This window comes from Phoenix dactylifera, chromosome 10, assembly GCF_051530095.1.
Source record: "Phoenix dactylifera cultivar Ajwa chromosome 10, Ajwa_hap1_PhDact_Kaust_v1.1, whole genome shotgun sequence".
Taxonomy (NCBI): Eukaryota; Viridiplantae; Streptophyta; class Magnoliopsida; order Arecales; family Arecaceae; genus Phoenix; species Phoenix dactylifera.
In genome coordinates this window covers 22,979,038-23,000,326 of record NC_143199.1, presented here as the reverse complement: position 1 = coordinate 23,000,326, position 21,289 = coordinate 22,979,038, and the positions used below count along the sequence as shown (strand labels likewise).

At 36.9% G+C, this 21,289-nt stretch overlaps 1 protein-coding gene across 2 annotated transcripts in view; it reads left to right on the top strand.

Annotated features, from left to right (window-relative positions):
- The window catches only part of LOC103721574 (phenylalanyl-tRNA synthetase, putative / phenylalanine-tRNA ligase), a 29,009-nt gene extending 9,031 nt beyond the window's left edge, over positions 1–19,978 (top strand). For both annotated transcript variants that reach the window (XM_008811840.6, XM_088705540.2), the window contains exons 6-19: positions 213–271; positions 495–587; positions 2,283–2,373; positions 8,954–8,991; positions 9,072–9,110; positions 9,776–9,852; positions 9,941–10,025; positions 10,093–10,192; positions 13,062–13,158; positions 13,883–13,954; positions 18,504–18,570; positions 18,651–18,776; positions 19,417–19,471; positions 19,548–19,978. In XM_008811840.6, coding sequence (XP_008810062.3) covers positions 213–271; positions 495–587; positions 2,283–2,373; positions 8,954–8,991; positions 9,072–9,110; positions 9,776–9,852; positions 9,941–10,025; positions 10,093–10,192; positions 13,062–13,158; positions 13,883–13,954; positions 18,504–18,570; positions 18,651–18,776; positions 19,417–19,471; positions 19,548–19,601 — 1,053 coding nt within the window. In that variant the 3' untranslated portion in view covers positions 19,602–19,978. The remainder of the gene's footprint in view (positions 1–212; positions 272–494; positions 588–2,282; positions 2,374–8,953; positions 8,992–9,071; positions 9,111–9,775; positions 9,853–9,940; positions 10,026–10,092; positions 10,193–13,061; positions 13,159–13,882; positions 13,955–18,503; positions 18,571–18,650; positions 18,777–19,416; positions 19,472–19,547) is intronic.
- The last annotated feature ends 1,311 nt before the right edge of the window (positions 19,979–21,289 follow it).

The following is a 21,289-nucleotide window of genomic DNA, read 5'->3' as shown; positions in this document are numbered from 1 at the left end:
TCCAATACCGAAGCTTAAAAACATTGTTAACATGACCTATTAAATTGGAAACGTTAAGCTGTAGAAACTAGCCTCTGGTTGACCAAATGGATAGAAGTTCCAATGTTTTTGAACATTTCATATACTCATGTATCATCAAATTTACTTGTCATGGATGATCTGATCTTATATCCTTGTATCTTTGCAGTTTATTAAACTAATTGTTATTGCAGGTTGTTGATAAGAAAGAAGACATTGATGCTTTGAAGAAAAGAAAGCTCATTACCCTTCAGTAATGCTCACTTTCTCATGAATTTGCTTGATGAATCTTTTTATTTAATCTTTTTTGATTTTTCTCTCTCCTTTATGCACATATGAATATCTGTGAGTGCAAGTGGTTTTAGATAATTTGAAAATATCATGTTTCAAAATTGTTATTCTGAATTGATTTACTTTCCTCGTACTGCAGCTCTTTCTCCTAATCATCTTTATATTTGGAACTTGCCTATCTATAGGATGTGGAAGGCCTACTCTTTAAGAAAGGGTACAAAGTACGCTCCAGAGAGGAAAAAGGCTGCAACTGATTTGACTCGAGAACATCTACAAAGGTATTCCTTCTGTGTGTCCCCTTAGTTGCGAACAAATGACACTGCTGACGGAAAAGAAGCATGATGAATGGCATGTTACCAAACATTCGTGGAGTTTTGCTTGATCTTTAAGTTAATCCAACTTAATTAACTTAAATGTTTGCAAACTATTCAAAGGTGCTTCTGAGCAATATATAAAAAGGAGTTGGTTAATTTTTCACCTTGAAATTTTGTCGTCTATTGATATCATATTCAAGCTTCCCAAATATCATTGACATTTGCTTTGCAAACAATTAAGATGCTCGTCAGGAAGGAACTTAGAAGGGATAATTCTTTTGTAATAACTTATTGTTTTTAAAGTTACATTTGATGTTAAAACACTTACCCATTGTGGAGTCTTTATTTGAATATTAACATTAAATTGATGTTCAGTCTCAACTTCTTGGTTTCCATTAGGGATTACAAAAAGACATTTCTTGAAATATTTGCATGTCGCCTTTGTATGTATACTAAAATTTCATGGTACACGATCTTTGAAGAGTCTTCTGCATGCTATGGTTTTAGCAAGCACTCTTTTAAATGCTTCAGCACATCTGTTGCTGCTGCAGCTTTGAGGTTGTATTGGTATATAATTGAATGAAGAGATTAAAAAAAAAAAAACTCCACTCAGCCATTCTCTAAAGCATATTTTGTTGATGTTGTTGGTATTTTATTGTTACTATTAATTATTTGGTGGTTCTGGGGCGTTGCTTTTCAACAAACTAGGAGATTCAATCCTTGAGTGTGTCTTAAACAGTAAGGCCTCTTTATGGCCTCATTGTTTTAACATCTTATATTCAGTTCATTGTGAAAGAGGTGTTTGGTATAGCCAACACATATGTGATTTGTTTAGTGAAGGAAAATGTGATGAGATGTGAAATGTCATGTACTATATATGGGGTTTTGCATACTTATGATTTTCAGAGGGTGAACCTTGTGTCATGTCTGATGTGGTGAGGGATGGGAATGAGGATTTAGGAGAGACAAGCTGCTGATTTTTAAAATCTTATTGCATTATTATTTGTGGAATCCTTTGAATGAAAGTAACAGAAGATACATTGGAGAGATATGGCAATATTTGGAAGTGCCATTCATTTCATTTTCATCTTTGTTCTCCACTGAATCAGGAATGTAGCTAAGCTAGCCAACATAACATGTAAAAATAATGCAGATTTTGTTGTGTTGTTAGTCAAAATTAGGTGGTGCTTTGTGTGACCTTGTAGCGTGTAATGTATTATACCCTGCTTCATAATTTTTTTCTATTTTTGCTTGTTTCTTTTGTACACTCAGTTAGTTTTTTGTTAGCTTGTCTTTACTGGTGATCCATTTGTCTTATCTCTACTATTTTAATGGGAGAAGCTTGCACGATTGGAGCTATTTGTTTGTAGCTGTGTTTCCTTCTGTAGCTGAACTTTTAGAGCTTAATGCCCTCTATAATTAAACTAGAAATGTCCCAATGCTATTGTAAGACAAAAAAGAATTATCTGTGTGTCTTCTTGTTCCCCCTTGCTCATCTCCCAGCCCTTTTATCTGCATATTTCTAGTTCTAGTTCATATAATGCATCCATTTCCTACACATGCCCACAAAAGTAGGCTTGCTTGCCTATCCATTTTGTAGAATTCAATGTTGTAAAGATCATTGTGATGAAAAATCTTATGTGATTTTGCCTTTTTAAGGGGTGATTGGAAGGACTTAGAGTTCAAGGAGTATAACCTCAGTGCTCAAGGGCAACCAATCCAAGTTGGTTATTTGCAACCATTGCTAGAGGTATTGTTGAACTTATCTTTTCTTACAGTACTTTTATATTTGGGTCTTAAATGTATCTTGATTCCTTAGTGACAATGTTTATAGTACCAAAACCACCATCCATATTGGCACAACAGATATGGCTCTTGGTTCCATACACCAATCCAATACATAGTGTCAATAGGGCAGCTTATAGAGTAATTGTTTCCTATCACTATGATCCACGATGCCCGATACATAGAGTCCAATACTTAAAGAACACATAGTTTTATTAATAATGGCATTATTTATATAATTCATTTTTTTAAGTGCTTATTTGCACTTTTCATAGAATATCAATTTTGCTGGTTGTTTAACATTATTATTCTACTTTATGAGGCTATTACACAAGGTTGGCAATACCAGTTGTGGTACCCATACCAGTTTCCAACTGATACAGTGTTAGTACGTTCTGGTTCTTGGTATCAACACTCATTGAGGGGGCTACCAAGTATCGGTTCATTGTGAGTAAAATTTGGTATGCCTGATACTGAATGGCAGTGCAAACCATGCTATTACGTGGCCATTACTGTAAATTTTATCCAGCACCAGCATTAGAATGTTTCATTTCATATATTAAATAAATTAGTGAATTAAATATGCATTCGGCAGTTTGACGAGTATCAGCCTGACTTTGTATTGTTAAAAGATTTCATTACCATAAAGGCATTTTTTAAAGATAATTGACTGATGTGCAATCTGCAAAGGGTGAAAAATTGAGAGCAGGTATGTTGCATGAGATCACTTTAATTTCACCTATTTGCCTTGAAACTTAAATAGTCTGGTCAAATATTAAAGTTAGGATGAGGAAAACAACCATATATCATTATAATCTCAAACATTTTAAAAGCTGTAACAAGAGAAGAGCTTTTGTGGATTTCCATGGGCGGGTAAGGGATGGGTGATTTAAATAGAAATCATCATAGGGTTTAAATGTATTGGGACTCTTTATACTGCTAAATTGTTAAGGTGCTTATGGAGGTCTCTAATTTTCTGGAGTGCAGCAATTAGGGTGTTTGAGCCTGGGCATCAACTTGGTGATTCTTGTTAATTGCATTCATTGAATGGAAGATGTGATGTGGCCCTATTTCGTATGAGTACATAGTGTCACTGTGCAGAAAAAGCTACATACCAGAGTTATTGGTTTGGCTGTATGAACAACTTTATTGTGGTCTGCTTTTGATTTATGAACATATAAGCCACCACAAATGACAACATATAGTGAACTTAGATGATATTTAAGGATTAAAGTCAGGTTTAATAAGAACTCAAAATAACACCCAGTGGGCAAACAAGAGAATATGAAGAAGCTAAGAAAAAATAATGATGAGATGAAAGAAGCAGTAGAAGTTGAAGAAGAGAAAATCAACATGTTGTACCAGAACAAGGAACCCAATAAATAAATATTTTTTTGAACTAAAAATTATTAAAAATATAAAAATGAATAAAAAAGTTAAAAAATTATCGTTCTCGTAGAAATGGAGCCATCAAAAAAAACCAACCCCTAGAGCATGATATTGGCTGGGAGCATAGGCAAATGCTCGAGGGCCGGCACTAGTTTCAGTGCAAATGGTGCCACAAGAGCTTTAAGAAAGGGGTGGTAACCAGGTTGAAGCAACACTTAGCTGGTAATTTCGGTGAGGTAGCTACGTGCTCCAAATGCCTACTGGAGATCTGACTGCTGATGAGGAGAATCTCGCTGAAATTAAAGAAGTGAAGGAGAGGGTTCCTAAGAAGAAGGCAGAGGTGGAACGCCGAGCGATAGAGCTACCTTTCTATCACTCCAAAGAGTCAGAGGAAGCCAAGGTCTAGATGACGAGAAGGCAGAGATCCAGGCTGCCATGCAGACGAGCTTGGATGATTAGTGGCAGCAAGAGGAGGTGGCCAGGCATAGGGCTCGATTTGGGCCTTCATCTTACGAGTCTGGCTCCGGTTCTATAAGTATCAGACAAGATCCAGAGTTTACGAGGACATCCTCAGTTAGAGAGGGTGTCAACAGAGGCAGTGGCCGGATTGGATCTATCCTGGGTGGTTTTGGTAGCTGAAAAAAGTCATGCAGAAGAATTCCACCAGAAGCAGCAATTCATGATTTAGATCCGCATGCCTTCTCTAGGAGAGAATCAAAGCAGCGGAGGGTTGACTTAATGCTGAAGAAGAATATGTGGCGAGCTATTGAATTCTGGTTCCACTTCAGTCACATCCCAGCGAATGTGGTGGACAATACGTACTACAGATCTGCCATTTTTGCTATACAGGCTTCGATCCTGTGTAGATCGTCCAAGCCTGAAGGACATCTACGGTGAGCTTCTTGACAACAATAAGGAGCTAGAGAAATGGATTGCCTTCTACAAGAGCAAGTGGCCCACATATGGACTGACTGTGATAGTTGGACCGGTCGTACCAAATTGAGCATCAACTTTCTGATATGCTGTGATATGAAGATTTTTTTTACAAGTCGGTTGATGCTTCGAATCAGGTGCACGACACCGCTTACATCCTCAAATTGATGGAAGAGGTGATTGATCAAATAGGAGAGAAGAATGTCGTATAGATCGTCACTGATAATGGGTCGCAATATAAGGCTGCCGGAGAAATCTTGAAGCAACGACCACATATTTTCTGGACTCCATGTGCTGCACATTGTATCAACCTCATGCTGATGGATATTGCAAAGATCTGTAGGATGCAACATATGGTGGAGATAGCCCAATATATCACCAGATATATTTATAACCATACCTGGGTCCTTTCACCGATGAGAAGATTTGCAGAAGAAGAGATTCTGAAACCAGGAGTCACATAGTTTGCTACCAACTACATTCCACTTGATAGCCTTCTCGAGAAGAAAGCAACCCTGCATCAGATATTTATCAGTATCAAGTAGCAGGAAAGTAGATATTTCCATGCTGGCACCGAAAGGAGCAAGATCGAATACTTTGTGACGAGGCAGATATTCTGACAGTGGGCTACTGCGATATTTAAGGCTATCAAGCCATTATATGAAGTGCTGCGGGCCATGGATAGCAAGAGGTATCTTCAGATGGACTTCTTGTATCACATGATGGAGAGGGCAAAGGCTCAGTTTATGGAGGCAGATTTAGCCCATGCCCAGGAGTACATCGACATCATTAAGCGGGGTGGGACTATCAAATGGGTAGGAATTTGCATCTAGCAGGTAAGCATGAACATTGAAAATTATACTGCTGCAGTACTTGTATAATTTTATTAAGATGGTTTCGTCTATGTGCAGCATATTATCTAAATCCCCGGTTACAGTACAACAAATCTAGAATTGGTATGGATAACGAACTTCTGGCGGCTCTGCGTAATGTCATTTACAAGATGGAGCTTGATTCAAAGTCGCGGTCTTATGTCTAGAAGAAGTAACTTAACCTTAATGGCATGTGTAAGTATACCGGTATTTTTTATTATTAACATAGTACAACACGCTTCTTTTTCATAGACTAAATTATTTAGAGAGGGCAGTAACAGCTTTGGACGATGAGCAGCTGTCATGAGTAAGATAACTATGAATCCAGATATGTTACGCATCAGGAGGACATTCACCTGGCGTTAGATGGTTACTAATATGGCACTAATATCTATTTTTCTTCAATATTTTTGCATCTCAATGGTGGATTCATTTTGGGGTGTTCGCAAAAAATCTTAAGCGGATAGCTATCCAGATCCTCTTTCAGACGGTTTTCTCGAGTGGCTATGAGCGCAATTGGTCTACCTTCGCCTTCATTCACAGCAAGCAGAGGAACCGTTTGACACAAAAGTGTCTCAACGATCTTGTATCTGTGAACTACAATCTGCGGATGAAGCTAAAGTGCATTCAGGAGGAAGAAGAGCTCAAGTATGCAGATCCAATCTATAGGGCTTTCGTCGATGATGACGATGATCCTATGATAGGTTGGCTTGTGGGCCAGTAATAGGAACTGGAGTTTGACGAGCTAGGATCGCCTCCACGATCGGCCGGCTTCATAGCCAGCGAGGCTAGGATCGATCTAGAGCAATGGGCTGAGCGCAATATTCCATGTACTCCCACAGCTGATCAGCCGTAGCCACAGGAGAGCCAATCACCATATGACTCGTACGAGACACCCTTTTAGAGAGATGATTGAGAGATGCTCAGACGAGGACACTACGGTATCCGGTCGACTCAGTCAGAAGGGCGACATAGCCAGGTAGAGAGGGGCATGAAGGATAAGAAGGCAGTTGTCCAGCAAATCAAAAACAAATAAAGGGCCCCATTGGAGTGTCGAGGAGCCCGGAGCAGCAACAATGAAGGTTCTGGTGGTTATGGATCTGCTAGCCATAGAGGGAGTGGACAATATGGTACTACTTACGAGATAGCTAGAGGCTGATCTTCGATACACTGGTGAGTTTCAGTTTACGCATGCTACATATGATAGGGACCATGATCCACAATCTGATAGAGCCCGCGAAGATACCATTGTATATAGGAGACGGGCTCCTCGAGGTCGTTCAGGAGGACAGGATGCAGCTGTAGATGATCTCGCATGTGAAGTAGGATTCATAAACGTATCAGGTTTCGAGTCGTATATTGGATCTTATTATCTGCTGCCTCAGGCAACCTATGATCCATACGGATACGAATATGAATATGGTGCGTCGGAGTTATCTTCTAGTGGCTACTACCCTACGCAGCCCGGAGCATCTTATGGGTTGGATTTTGCTGCCGTCATATTCGGATGGGCCCTTTCATAGCCAGAAGACACCTCTTAGCGAGAGATCCGAGAGTGCTTATAATCCGGCGTGCGTTCCTTATGGGATGCATATACAAGACTATTACGTCACTTGGTTAGAGGGGTGGGTTGATGTGCCTCCTAATTATGTTGATGATCCGGATATCTACGAGAGGCATTGCCACTCGATCCGATTTTACATAATCCGAGAGTGATTTAAAAGTATGTAATTGATTGTATCTTGATTTGAAGATATTTTATGTTCATTTTATGATTTGTATCATTTGAAAGCAATAAGATGCATCATCTAGCTTAAACCAGAATTATAGAAATATTAGAAAATATGAAAAAAATTAAAAAACAACAAAAAATATCAAATTAGACTTAAATTCATAAAAAAAAGTTTGAAAAGAGAAAATTCCAAAAAAAAAGCGTGCGAAATTAGAAATGAGGCCAAACCAGTGGTACCGGTTCGGCAGCCGACCGGTACGCCTACTGGTACCGGTTTGGCATACCTTGGGTGGATCTGTCTGGCTTGATGGGTTTTGGGGTGACCAAAAAAACTTGGAAGATATCTAACAAATGTAAATTAATGTGGTCATTTTTGCTTAATTTGAATGTAGTGAACCATTATGTCTCTCATTAAGCTGTTAAATGTAGGAACGTAGACATCTGTAGAAGTTTGAAAGTAGTGAATGCATTCATCTTTTTGATGCATGAAAGCAGCTCGGTAACATTGTATTGGAATTTGGTCTAAAGCTTTGAAAAGTGGATAGGGGAAGACTAAATAAAAGTGAAGGCATTTGTTACATTGTACTATAGCTCAAGAGAAAGCCGAGAACCTTTGAAGAATTAGGATATGTGAAGCCCATTGTATAAAGAAGGAAAAGGTTTTGATAGTCTGGATGCTAGGAAGCAGGGATTGAGGATGTGCAAGTGGAATAAATGCAACATTCCTATCATAAAATCTTCTCTCATTGCTTGCTCTGGAACGAGATTCCCCAATTCTAAGGTCTTGCAGGGCCATATGTGTCAATCACAAGTCAAGCTTTTGCATGGTTTCTTCTAAAATAGATTTTCTTGTGTGACGGTTTTAAGACAAGACTGAGCAATGATTAGCGGGCACTCCATATTTTTGCAGGGAAGTCCTGACATTTTTTTACTCAATGCTGGAGATCTATGAATTTCATTTGTGAAATAGTGGAATTTGTAATTCTCTTATGGGCAAGTCTGGAGTATAGGGGCTTCGCCGATTGCTTTTGTCTGCATCAAACTAAGAGTAAAACAGGAAGATGGCTCCGTGCCATTGTTCCAGCATGCTTTATGTTGGAAATTTCTAAATTTAAGGATTAAGAAATTAATGGGATAATGAAAAACAATGCTTTCTGGAAACGTCAAGTAGAATTTATCCTTCTTTGCAGAGATTGTCGCTAGGAGTCTTTTCTTGTCTTCTTGATGGACTACTGAACCATTAAGAAGGAAAAGAAGGTGAAAAACCGAAAATAAGTTATGCTTTTATTTAATTTGGCTTATCCGCTGGTGTTTTGTATTGTTTTTGTGTTTCCAGTAAACCATTGCCAATTCAACATTTGCTGATATGCATATTAAAAACATATAGCATGATCATTTTTTTTGAATGTCTTCGCATTAGTTCAATAAAACTAACATTGGAAAAAGAAAAGAGAACAATTGGTTGCATGTTACATTTTGGATGTTATGTAAGAACCATGTTCGAGGGCGTTTCACAGTTTTATCTTTATGCGACTTGCCGAGTCAGTTTCAAAACCTGTCAGTGACAAAGTTGTTTGTTTCTGCTGAAGCTTCCAAATTTATAATATACTTTGTTTCAGGTCCGTGAGGAAATCCAGAATATCTTCCTTCAGATGGGGTAAGCAAATGTGAAGCTTTCTTTTACTTGTTACATATTACAATTGTGTCCCTGCTTGTGATTCTTAATACTTGGTGCAGTTTCGAGGAGATGCCAACAAACAACTTTGTAGAAAGCAGGTATCAAGGTTTTCCCTTTACCAATTCTGTATCATGCTGTTATCAGGTACATGAGAGGCAGTCCATGAATGGTTAACATACTCTAACCAATGTTTCGTACTAATCTGTGATGGTGCGCCCAGCTGAATTTCATTTTCAGATAAAGATGTTAAGAAGTACCAAGTTACATGGAAATGGGGAATATGATAAACTTATAGGTCAAACAAGATCTTGTGACTTTACATTCTGGCTCCATATATTACCATTTCTTTTGGTAGAAATATACACTTTTTGAAACAATCTGGACAAAGCAGATGTAAAAGGTTGCAGTTTGCTACCTAAAAGCTATTTTGCTATGCTGAAGTCATAAAATTATGTGCAGCCTCTCTATGATTGAGTTTAGGAATGGATATTTGTCCATGATATTTAAGATGTCAAATAGTGCATTTTCTTTTTTCAGTTTACAGCGAATGATTTTATTAACACTCTTATCATTACCAAATAACTCAATATGAACGGCTTAGGTCTATATCCGGTGTTCTTTATATCTTGTATTTTAAAAATTTTCCACTTCCTTTGTCTCCATGTCCATGCACCTGCCTGTATATACATCCTTATGAGCTTTTGTAGTTAATGTTTTAGTATCATAGCCCTGATTGATGGTTATTTTAATTGTTTATGTAAAGCTTTTGGAATTTTGATGCGTTATTCCAGCCGCAACAGCACCCTGCTCGTGATTCACATGACACTTTCTTTCTTAAAGGTCTAGTGCCTCAAGATCCGATGGAAATTTTGCATGTTTGCTGCTATATATTCTGGAAAAATGGTCATCTGATGCTTTGGTTTTGCAGTTCCTGCTGCTACAAGACAATTACCTGAAGATTATGTTGAGAGGGTAAAGCGTGTTCATGAATCTGGTGGTTATGGGTCCAAAGGGTATGTTCTTTAATTGTATGAGGATTCATATTCATCATGTTTCTTACTAAAATATTGTACTTTCCAGGTATGGATATGACTGGAAAAGGGAAGAAGCAGACAAAAACCTACTTCGAACTCATACAACTGCAGTTTCTACAAGAATGCTTTACATGCTTGCTCAGCAGGTGCTCATACGCACAATCTTATAGATTTCTACTTTTCAACTGCTTACGCCTTTGATTGATGATATTTTTAGTTTGAAATATATATTATTTTCACTATTTGCTCAAAACATGCAATATGTTAAGTAATTCATTCTTATATATGTTGAGAGTTATGTGTTCGATGTGTGGAGATGAACATCGACCAAGTTTGTGAAGGAGTTAAATGTAATCAACCTGATAAAACACTGAAGATTATTAAATATTCCATTTGAATATTTCTTAGGCTATTGTTCTAAGGTTATCAACCATTAAATGAAGCCGAGAGGTAAAAGTGAAAGGAGTTCACTTATTGTGTTTCATTGTATTTCTTATTAATCTTTTAGTTTAAATCCCTTCATCTTGAGTTTATAGGCACCATTAACTGTGACAATTGGAGATGGGAATTTTGTAGTCAAATTAAATATTTGGATGGACAAATACAAAACAAGAGTGTAAACAAGAAGAAGGCTGGTATTAGGAAGATTACTCAGAGTTTCTTTTGTTCCATTTCTCTGGAAGCTAGTTTACATAGAACTTATTTTTGTTATTAAACTGCATGTCTGGTGAGAACAAAATCAAGTTTTTGGTGTTACAAGTTTCCATAAAACACAAAAGTATAACAGATGCAATGGGTTTTTTGTCAAGACTGGCTTAGCTTCTGTTACTTCAGAGTTCAGACTATCAATTTGTTAAAATTCTTTTTCTTGAATGTGCAACCTCCTCCTGATTTTTACAAACTCTCTTCCCCACTCATCTATCCCTTCCTCCTCATCCTCCCATGGCACAGCAAGGTGGCACCTGCTCTTCCAACTCTTCCTCTTATTCTCCTATCCACTTTCAATGTTGTTGACCTTATACATGGAATGTTAAGTGGCCTGCAGGTTTGGTGGTGTCAATAATGCCTTTTTTTTGGTATTCCTTCTCTTGCGACTTTCCTTGTTCTCCACCTTTGATACCTTAATGGGGTTTATTGCTGTTCATTTTAGGAAAACCATTGAATCCTATAAGAATCTTCTTGTTATTCCCAAGATCTTTACTGAGCCTTAAGCCCTAGACTCCATGGATTTTCAACTTTTTGCTTGACATCCTTTTATTCTTTCAAAAGAGCAATTGGATTAATATGTTCTTGTGTGTATGATTTTGATCTCATGATTCATGAAGGTGTTTTACTTGGCTTTGGATCAAAATGTGATTTGAGCTTCAGGCTATAGGTTCAAGGTAGGGTGGAGGATTTTTGAGAAATCAAAGAGTTTAGTGCTGCAATCTACTTCAAATCAGAGTTGAACAACTTTCGAATATCTAATACCATACAACTCATCATTCAATCTGCAACATAAATGAGAATAGAATAATTCATGCCATGATTATATTGTAGTCTACATTCTATCAGAGACAGCTTTGCTCTGCAACCATTTAGATTTTAGAACCTTGTATCATGTAGGAAAGGTTGATTTCTGAAATGATTATTGCTTGTACAATTAACTGAAAACCTGTTTTGAATGCGAACAATGAGAGACTTTGATATGCATTTCTTGGTCATGTGAACAATGAGAATTTTTACCTCCTAGAGTTAGACTCCATCCTGTACAAGCCATGCAAGTTGAAGAGTATCCTGTACCAGAAGTCAGTTACCATACCTGGCTACTGTCTGATTAACTTGGGGCATATGTAAGAAAGAAAGGGTGAGAAAAAAACACTGTACCTGGCACTGCCTCTGGCTTCTGCCATCACCTACACAGTAATCACCGCAATAGCTGTCAATCAGTACCTTGCTACTGCCTGGATCAGTGGCATAGGAGCCTCTGGCTTCTGCCATGACCTACGCAGTAATCACTGCAATAGCTGTCAATCAGTACCCTTCTACTGCCTGGATCAGTGGCACCCTTAGTGACCTGCAATAGTATCATATCTTGCTCGAATAGGGAAAGGACTTTCAATATATATATATATATATATACATGTATATATATATATATATATATATATATACATGTATATATATATATATATATATATATATATATATATATATATATATATATATATATATATATATATATATATATATATATATATATATATATATATATATATATATATATATACATGTATACATGTATACATGTATACATGTATATATATCAAAATTCATGCATTAAGGGTTTAAGTAGGTTTGGCCTAGGTAGCCCAGCCCAGGTAGGTGCCTGGTCAACTGCCCTCACCAACTCTGTTATATGAATGCAAGTACCAAACTTTCATTTAAAAGACCTATTTTTAAGCTAGAGCATGCCATTTCTCAACCGCTTCAGTCGTTGTGCACATCTGAAGTGTGTTGAATTTTTTGTTATTAAAGTTTTTTTTTTGAAAATAATACATGATAGTTTCTTAATATCTTTAAGTTCATTACAACACTATTACGATACCTGCAGAAGATGATCCTGTCGCTCCTGACTATTCTTGGGAATGTGATGTGGGGTTATCACTACCCCCAATGATCCTAAAGCACCCGAAGCCAGACTCATATCTCTCTACCTATATTCAATGTCTCACTTTGGTTTGCTTGAGCTGAACTTGTTCAAGTTGAAAGATGATTATTATTTTGTTCTCTCAAATTTTTTGGTCCTGAAGCCTCTTTTCAAGGCACTTCTGATTTTGACAACTGTCATAAATTAATATTGGGAAGTTTTAAGAATGATAAAGAAATCAAATTTGGATTTCCTTATAGATAAAGTATTGGAATGCAGTATCCAGTAGCTTTGTTAATATATTTATGTTCCTTGAGGTTTAGTTGCTGGTGCTTCTATTTTTATCTTCTCAAACTTTCTGCTAATTAATGTTATATTCTGTTCAGAAATCTTTCAGGCCTAAGAGGTATTTCTCTATTGATCGTGTTTTCCGTAATGAAGCAGTAGACCGAACTCACCTTGCAGAGTTCCATCAGATAGAAGGTACCTCTTTTCAATATTGATACTACATTTTTGTATCTTTTGAATGAATCATTATAGACAAGTATAAATCAGTTATGGTATGCCGTACCGTACCAGACGGTACCAGACATACTGTGTCGTACCGGTTCGGTACCGGTACAGGTGGCATACCGATCCTCGTTACGCCAAAATAATTTCATACCGTACCGTACCAACATTATGCTAGTGTAGTACCAGTACGGCGAACCTTGAAATCAATATTGCCCACACTCCAAATTTTGTTTTTTGATTTTTTTAATGTGTTGGGCCTTTGGATACTTGCAATCAAGGTTCACCATACCGAGCTGAACCGGGCAATACGTACTGTACCGGTTTGGTATTGATATATGGTACGGGAGGTGTACTGACATTCGGTACATCGAAAAGTCTCCGTACCGTACTGTACGGACACAGTGATAGTATGGCACCAGTACAAGGTCTAGTACTAAAACGGCGAAACTTGCATGCAATACTTTGACATTCTTTGTCACTTCATATCATCATATTTACATATACATATATAAGATACAACAATGTCCTTGTGTTCAATTTTTAGAAGATTCCCATGTTAGTTTCTTTTAGACACTTGGACACGACACCCATACTACATGTCGAAGCTATGCTGATCTAAATAACATGACACCTGTGATTTAATATGCTATCAAGCTCTTAGGGATCCATTTTGTCTTTTGATCTCTTATCGCAGGTCTTATATGCGATCATGGGCTCACCCTTGCTGATCTGCTTGGAGTATTGGAGGACTTCTTTACACGCCTTGGTATGACATTGCATCTCTCCAGTCAACACACTTTCGCATCATTGCTCTTTCTTAAGAAAGTGCTTTTGTTTTTTTTGTGTGTACACATCCATATGTAATTATAACAATTTAGTTACTGACCATTTAGTGGGTATAAGTACAAAATGCAATATTTAAGCAGTATAATATATTATATTTTTAAAAGATAATATTTTTGATAAATGCTAAATTGAAATGAAAACAGACAAATAATCCTGAAAATTCAGGGTCATTGGCTTTTAAGTTGGTGCCTGGGTGGTGGGCCCCCTTCAAGGAAAAGATTTTGGCACTTATTTTGAATCTGATCAAGTGTTATTCTTCATTTTGGATTACCACTGGATGACCAATGTTTCGGTGATCTTAGAATATTATTATAACATTAGAAATAAAAGGACAATCAAGGTATGTCATACTGTACCGAATCGTACTATATTGATATTGAATCAGTATGCGGTACAGGATGTCGGTACGCCGAACTGGCTCCCACACTTGGCATACTGACACAGTAACAGGGTGGCTGGTATGGGGTGTCGTACGAACACAGCGTACCTTGAGGACAATTGCATCATGAAATCACAACATTACGATATGGACTTATTGGTGCATATAGTGTTTCATGAGTATTTCTTATTTACTAATGGACAGTTAACTAGGGGAGTTTTTTGGGAATTAATAGATGTATCATTGCCAATAATAAAAAACCGAGTTACACACAAATAAACAATATCACAAGGGCCTATGTTCAAAAATTCCAAAAGATTAATATCGAATAATATACAAAATAGACTACCAATTTGGATAATAATGAACATGACCTTTGAACTTCACCACATTATTAAGATAGCGCTAAACTAAATACACTTTGACAGTGTCAGTGTTACTTGATGAAATTGTGCTACGGGCATTTGTATTATGTGCAAAAACCATCAAATTCACCCTTATGAATTTGCTTTGCTCCAATGTATCTAATATTACTAGATTGAATCTAGAGTGTTAGCATCAACACTTAAAGTATATTTGGGTTACTTTTTGGTGATATCTATTCCTTATGGATACTCGGGGAAGGAAAAAAGAATCTTGACATTATCTTGATAATGATAGTATGCTGACTTCTTATGGTGGAAAACCTTGTTGTTTCAAAAACCATCGAAGAAACCGGCATCAACACGGGTGCTGGGATGCCGAAATAGTTGTATCGGTACCACATCGGCCATACCGGTTGGTACTGATGGTTTTTCAATTTTTTGAAATATGTTAATTTCTGTAGATACTGTCAATACTGGTACCATATCGATATCATACTGTTTCGATGGAAAAATGGTGTATGATTCAATACTGGTACCTAAAACCATAGAAAACCCCCTCCCAAATCTTCATTATTTAGTATTTAAAGATAGGGGCACCTTAGTCTAGTGCTGAACATCCCTTATAAAGAGTATTGGTTTTGGGTCGCATTTTAGTGTGTTTGTGCAGGTTAAGCTTCAACATAAAACAAATAAAGCAAGATGGATTCAATTATGCACATGCTCGAACAAACAGGCATGTTTGATGTTGAGCAATTCAAAAAACCTGAATTTCTGGTTTGATCAAGATCTCTAATTATTTTGTCGTTGTTTACAAACTTCGGTAATATTGATAGCTAATTTGCTCATGGAAATATTTTTTTTATATGCAGACTCTATAAATCAATTATTTTGTCTAAATCATTGACAATTTGTTGATGACCTATATGAACAATTGTTTTTACATAAATATCTATGGTCAGGCAAATACAAAATAGGCGTTATTCCCCTAATTAGTTTTTAATTTCCTTCTTACTGGTATATAGGTCATCAAGTATTTATGTGTTAGTGAAAAATTGATGTTGCATTGGTCTTTTGTTTTCATTGGACTATTACTTTAGTGTTAATGTAGGACTGATATATACATGTACTAGTTTTTGTAGGTATTTATGTGAAAATAGAATACATAAAAATGATAATTCTGAAGAGTGCTAAGAACCATTACAATGCAGTTTTGTCAAACGTATTTCAGATCCAAAGCTGAAGCTACAGCTATTGCCTGCGAGAAGCTTGTCGGGCCACAACCAAAACCATAAATATAATCATAAATGCTAAGCTTATGCCCAACTATTTGAGATTGTCCATATCAGTTCTTGTTCACAAAGTATTCCTGTTAGGGGCAGTGTTATTGCAAGCCATTAGATGCTAAATTTTAGCAGAACAAATAAGCGTGGATGTCTTGGGGATATGTAAAGTGCAGGTGACTTAATGGTCAAAAGAGAGAAACCTTTGATGTATTGCCCAGAGATCCATATATGCTGGGGTCAAAGGAAATTTACTCTTTTTTAACCTCACGGGATCAAGAATTTCATTAGAACATCGGTCAGTATAAATCCACAAAATGTCCTTTCCTTTCATCAGGATTCCTGGTATATACATTTGGTAAATGACAACCCATACATGACCTATTAGATGGACATGTGGAATTTTTTTTTTCCCCTTCACCCTGACAACTTGCTGAAAATGTTTTAGATGCTAGGATATTTTGAATAAAAACGACATCATCAACTATCAAGATTTCCCTGTTGTTTGAGAAATGAGTTCACATTAGCAGTCTTAAAGGTTGTCATACACATTTGATCTATGCAATGGCTCTATTGTTGTGGTACGTGTAATTTTACCCTCTTGTCTAATAGGAAGCTGATCCACTTATCCTTTATTGTTCTTGTTGATGCTTGATTATTAGGTTGAAGCCCCCCTTTTGTGTGCTCTCTTCTGATTATCATGAAAGTATGTCATAGTATATGGCTGTTTCAAAACTACGGTTTTGTTTACTTTCATATGTATCTATGAATCTATAGGACTCTACTGTTTGGAGGGCTTAACTAACATTTATGTCCTTTGCCAAAATACATGACGATCGATTCAAGTTTAATATCCACATTGGCCATTTGTGTTCTACGTATCTTAAAATACGTCTACCAAGTGGTTTAGGTAGTTTCCAACCATAGATAACACTAATCGTGTTCTGTTGTTGAAGAAACTTTAATTTAGTGCTTGATGCACAGGTAACGAGCTGCCGATAATTTTAAAATTATGTTTCTAGACATTTTGGATGCTGATCATGCTGATTGGTGTCAATCAGCAGTTACATGTCTTATCATGTATTTTGATCATCTGGCATGACTCTTAATTTTGCCCAGTAATTAATGCCGTTCTTGTAAGTATGTATATGTGTGAATTCATGTATCTGTACGCTTAATTGTATGAAAATGCATAACTCACTAGATTGTAGGCTCTTCAGTATCTTTTACTCCAGAACCCTGTCTAGTATATCATATTTATTAGAGATTGGATATTGAAGACAAAATATCAATGTTCTCAAAATCCATGAATTATGTAACAAGTTATCAGCTTATGTCCATATATGTGTGGCATCCAATCATGAGACAAATTAGTACTCCATATTTCATTCATTTCCTTTTTGTTATCCCTCTTTTACATGATGTAAATGAGCATGCATGGAGAATGTATTCATGGTTTTGCTTGCTAAAACTACCACTTTCGGTTTACAATATTAGGAAGCATTTTTAGGCTCATTGCCCAAATAGATCAATCTTATATAGACAAGCTTAATTCATCTGAGGTCTTGAGAGGTTTAATTAATTCTTTACAAGGAGATCCTTACAAAGTCTTATTCCATTTTATGTAGGCAGCTTCTACTTAAGGGTATGATAAAATCAAAGTTTTGAAAACATTTTAGAGAAGGACCTCAACATCTACACTCTTTAAATTGGTGCAGAAAATATAGCCAAGGCAACTTTGGTTGACCAAGGTTAACTGGTAACCTGCCATGTTACTCGCATAGTTTGAGCCTGTGCAGCTTAGAGCGACCCAACAAGGTTTCCTGTGGCTTGTCCCCTCGTTCTTTCTTTTATCCCCTTTTTCTGTTGGTGGACAAAGTGAGCTTCCACAAGCCTCTTTCCCTGAGACTTGTAAAGTGTCGGAATGAAAAGAAAAGAAGATAATGATTGATATTTTGAATCACATTCATCTTCTAAGTCACAGACAACAATGCAAGAGCCAAATTGAATGCAAGTTCATTGGGATGCAGTTGGTTTTAATGAAGAGAACGTTGTTTATCGGAAGTCAAAGTTTCAATTTTTCTCCCAAAGATTCCAATGAAAACAAGTTAAAATTACAATGTTGTCCTTTTTATTGTGTATGTTCTTATGCCATTATCTGCTGGTATGTTATCAAATGATTATTGTTTACAGCTGGTTAGTCCCTGAGCATTTCTGTTTGTCAGTGCTATTTGTTTTATTGCACCAATATATCCTGCTTTTGCATTGCTATTTTACAACCGTCTTAAACATTCATTTTTTGATTGCTCCTGTTCAGTCTGGATAAGCAATTTTATAAACATGTGCAATTCAAAACCTTAGTTACAATTAGGTTGCATGATTTTTTTGGCACATCATGTGCTCCTTTCTCACTGTGTATATATCTGTTATTACCCTGGATTTTAGGAATGTCAAAGCTGCGATTCAAACCTGCTTATAATCCATATACTGAACCAAGCATGGAGGTTTTCAGGTGTTTTTTTCTCTTTTATTTGAACATTTTGGTGTATGCCTCTCTCTCTGCCCGCTGTCTCATCTGGTTCTGCTTTTCAGTTACCATGAAGGGTTGAAGAAATGGGTGGAGGTTGGAAATTCTGGCATGTTTAGGCCTGAAATGCTGCTCCCTATGGGTCTTCCTGAAGATGTTAATGTGATTGCATGGGGTCTCTCTCTTGAAAGGTAATTTGAGAATTCGTTTCTTTTGAAAGGATCCTCACTTGTTTTGGACCATCAATGCATCTCGATCAGCAATGCGAACTTTATTTGTTTAAGATGTGTAAATTATATCTGAAATGAACTTAAAAAACAAGTTAATTGTTGCAATAGATCTTAGAATTTCTATGATTTTGCCACTGTGTAAACTGACCCATTTTTTTCGTTCTTTTCGTTATTGAGTTGGTAGATGATTGGATTGGAGTGGGATCTCCCTCCTATCTGGAGTTCTATGAACTCAAGTGACCGCATCAAATATAATATGTGGAGAAGGCAAAAATGCAGAATCTAGTATAGAAATGTTAATGGGCAACAAATATAAACCGATTAGACATTTTTAAGCTATTGTGTTGACTACCTTTGCCATCTTTACTTCCACTATGGAGTATATTCTTAGACGTGTTCCAAGCAATGTGTTGGCATTTTTCTGGTGTAACTAGCATATATTTAATATCCTAGACCTGCATGTGTCTGGGTGATTATTAGTGCAACTCTTTCTGGTCAAAATTGGCATTATAGTTCCTTGATCATCTTTGTTAGAGCAGTTATAAATATGTTTATTTGTTCTTCGATTTTATTTTATTTTTTTTAATTCTTTGTAAACCAGGCCCACAATGATTTTATATGGGATTGACAACATTCGAGATCTCTTTGGACCCAAGGTTTGATATTTTCAATTGAATGTCATAGGATTATGAGAATAATATGAATCTAAGCTTCCATTTCCATTATTTGCAGGTGGATTTCAATCTTATAAAGAACAACCCAATCTGCCGCTTGGGATTGCTGTAGGTCCGCTAGGGTAGCCTGAGTGGTTTGGGCATTATGCATCTGATGAAATTTCTCAGAAATATCACTACATATAGATGGATCAATCTTAGAACAGGTTATATTTCTTAGAAGTCATAGTTTTGTCATCCCAAATTCTTTTACTCATTGAAATCCGAAGTTTGTGAAATTGGAGAGATTAGAAGAGGAAACCAGCAAATATTGTGGTCATATCCTCATTTGGTACATCATTTTTCTCTACTTCAGGGATTGTAGTTGTCATGTATTCAATGTAATGTAAAATAAATAGATAAAAGTTTGGGACGGGTGTCAGATAAACATTGGTTCTTTTGCTAGTTTCAATGGATAATTTTTCCTGCATGGTATTATATCTGGAGAAATCTGGCTGAAAATTAAATAGGTGCAGTGAAGTCTTTTTATGGCCAATATCTGCCCACAGGCATGGCCGTGTGATGCACACCTCGTGGTTGGCAGAAAATCTTGTCCAGACCGAAAGTAGGAATTTTTTTTTCCTGCAGAGTCTGAACTGGATATACTGAGATATAAGAGATGGATCATGTTTCTGATGGAACTCCCTCGGGGTCCAATGCAACTTGGAAACATAAAAAGAGGTTTTGCCATCTATAGGTTCAGCTCCTATCAAAAGGTCCATTCATATTGTAACAAGGTGTCGGCCAATTCATATTCTTTTTAGAATTCATTGTTGTGGTCGGATGGATGACAAGTTGATAACCATAAGGATGGAGTGCTTCCCTTTTTTTGCATTTTTGTGGTTGGTTTGCAAGTTTTACCTTTTGTAGGTTAGTGTGGCCTGCACACTGGATATCAGCTCAACGCTACCAATTTTTTCAAACTAATTACATGCCCATTGGAACCTTAAACCCACATTCTCTTGCAATTCAGCAATTCTGTGGACAAATCTGGTACATGCCTTAGGCCATTGCAGTTCATGGAGTATTTTCTTGTGTCTTGGAGCACGGACGTCATGCATTAGGTCATCGCAGTTGTCCTGAGTCATCGATACGTGTTCCATATGGCATCAGTTGAATGGCAAATGCAAGCATGGCCAGAATTAAGTATATTGAGCTTGGTCTCTTAGAACCTTGGGCGTGCTTGATTCAAGTTACTGGACATTCATCAAGTCATTTACATGTACTTGGCTTGGCATAATTACAGGGGTAAAATGCAAGCATGGCCAAGATGGAGGTTTTCCGTATGTAATGGAATTAGTACTTGATCTGTTTGGCTGCTTTGATATATAGAACAACTCTCCGTAGAAAACAGGCAGGTGAAATAACTTCCCCTCGCAAAATAGTTTATCCTGATACTTATTTAATCTACGAACAAGCAATACCTGGTCGTCGGTGAATGATGCTATCGGGGACAGAAAGAGACACGGAGAGAGAATCATGCTATGGAATCTCATCAAAAGTTGATCCAACAAATCCAAAAATGAAAACAAGCAGTCACTGGCCCCAATCATTGAATACAATGAAGTAAATTTAAGTGCATGAGATGAAAGAACAAGAATTTCTGGTGCTATCTCAAAACGAAAGTAAAATACTGTAACTAATATCTGCAACAACATTTTAGCATCAGATTACAGACACCGCATAAAGGAAATTTATCTTGGCAACACACGAGTATCTGGAAAGACTTCTGGAATATATCTGGAGTCCAAGTGAATTCAA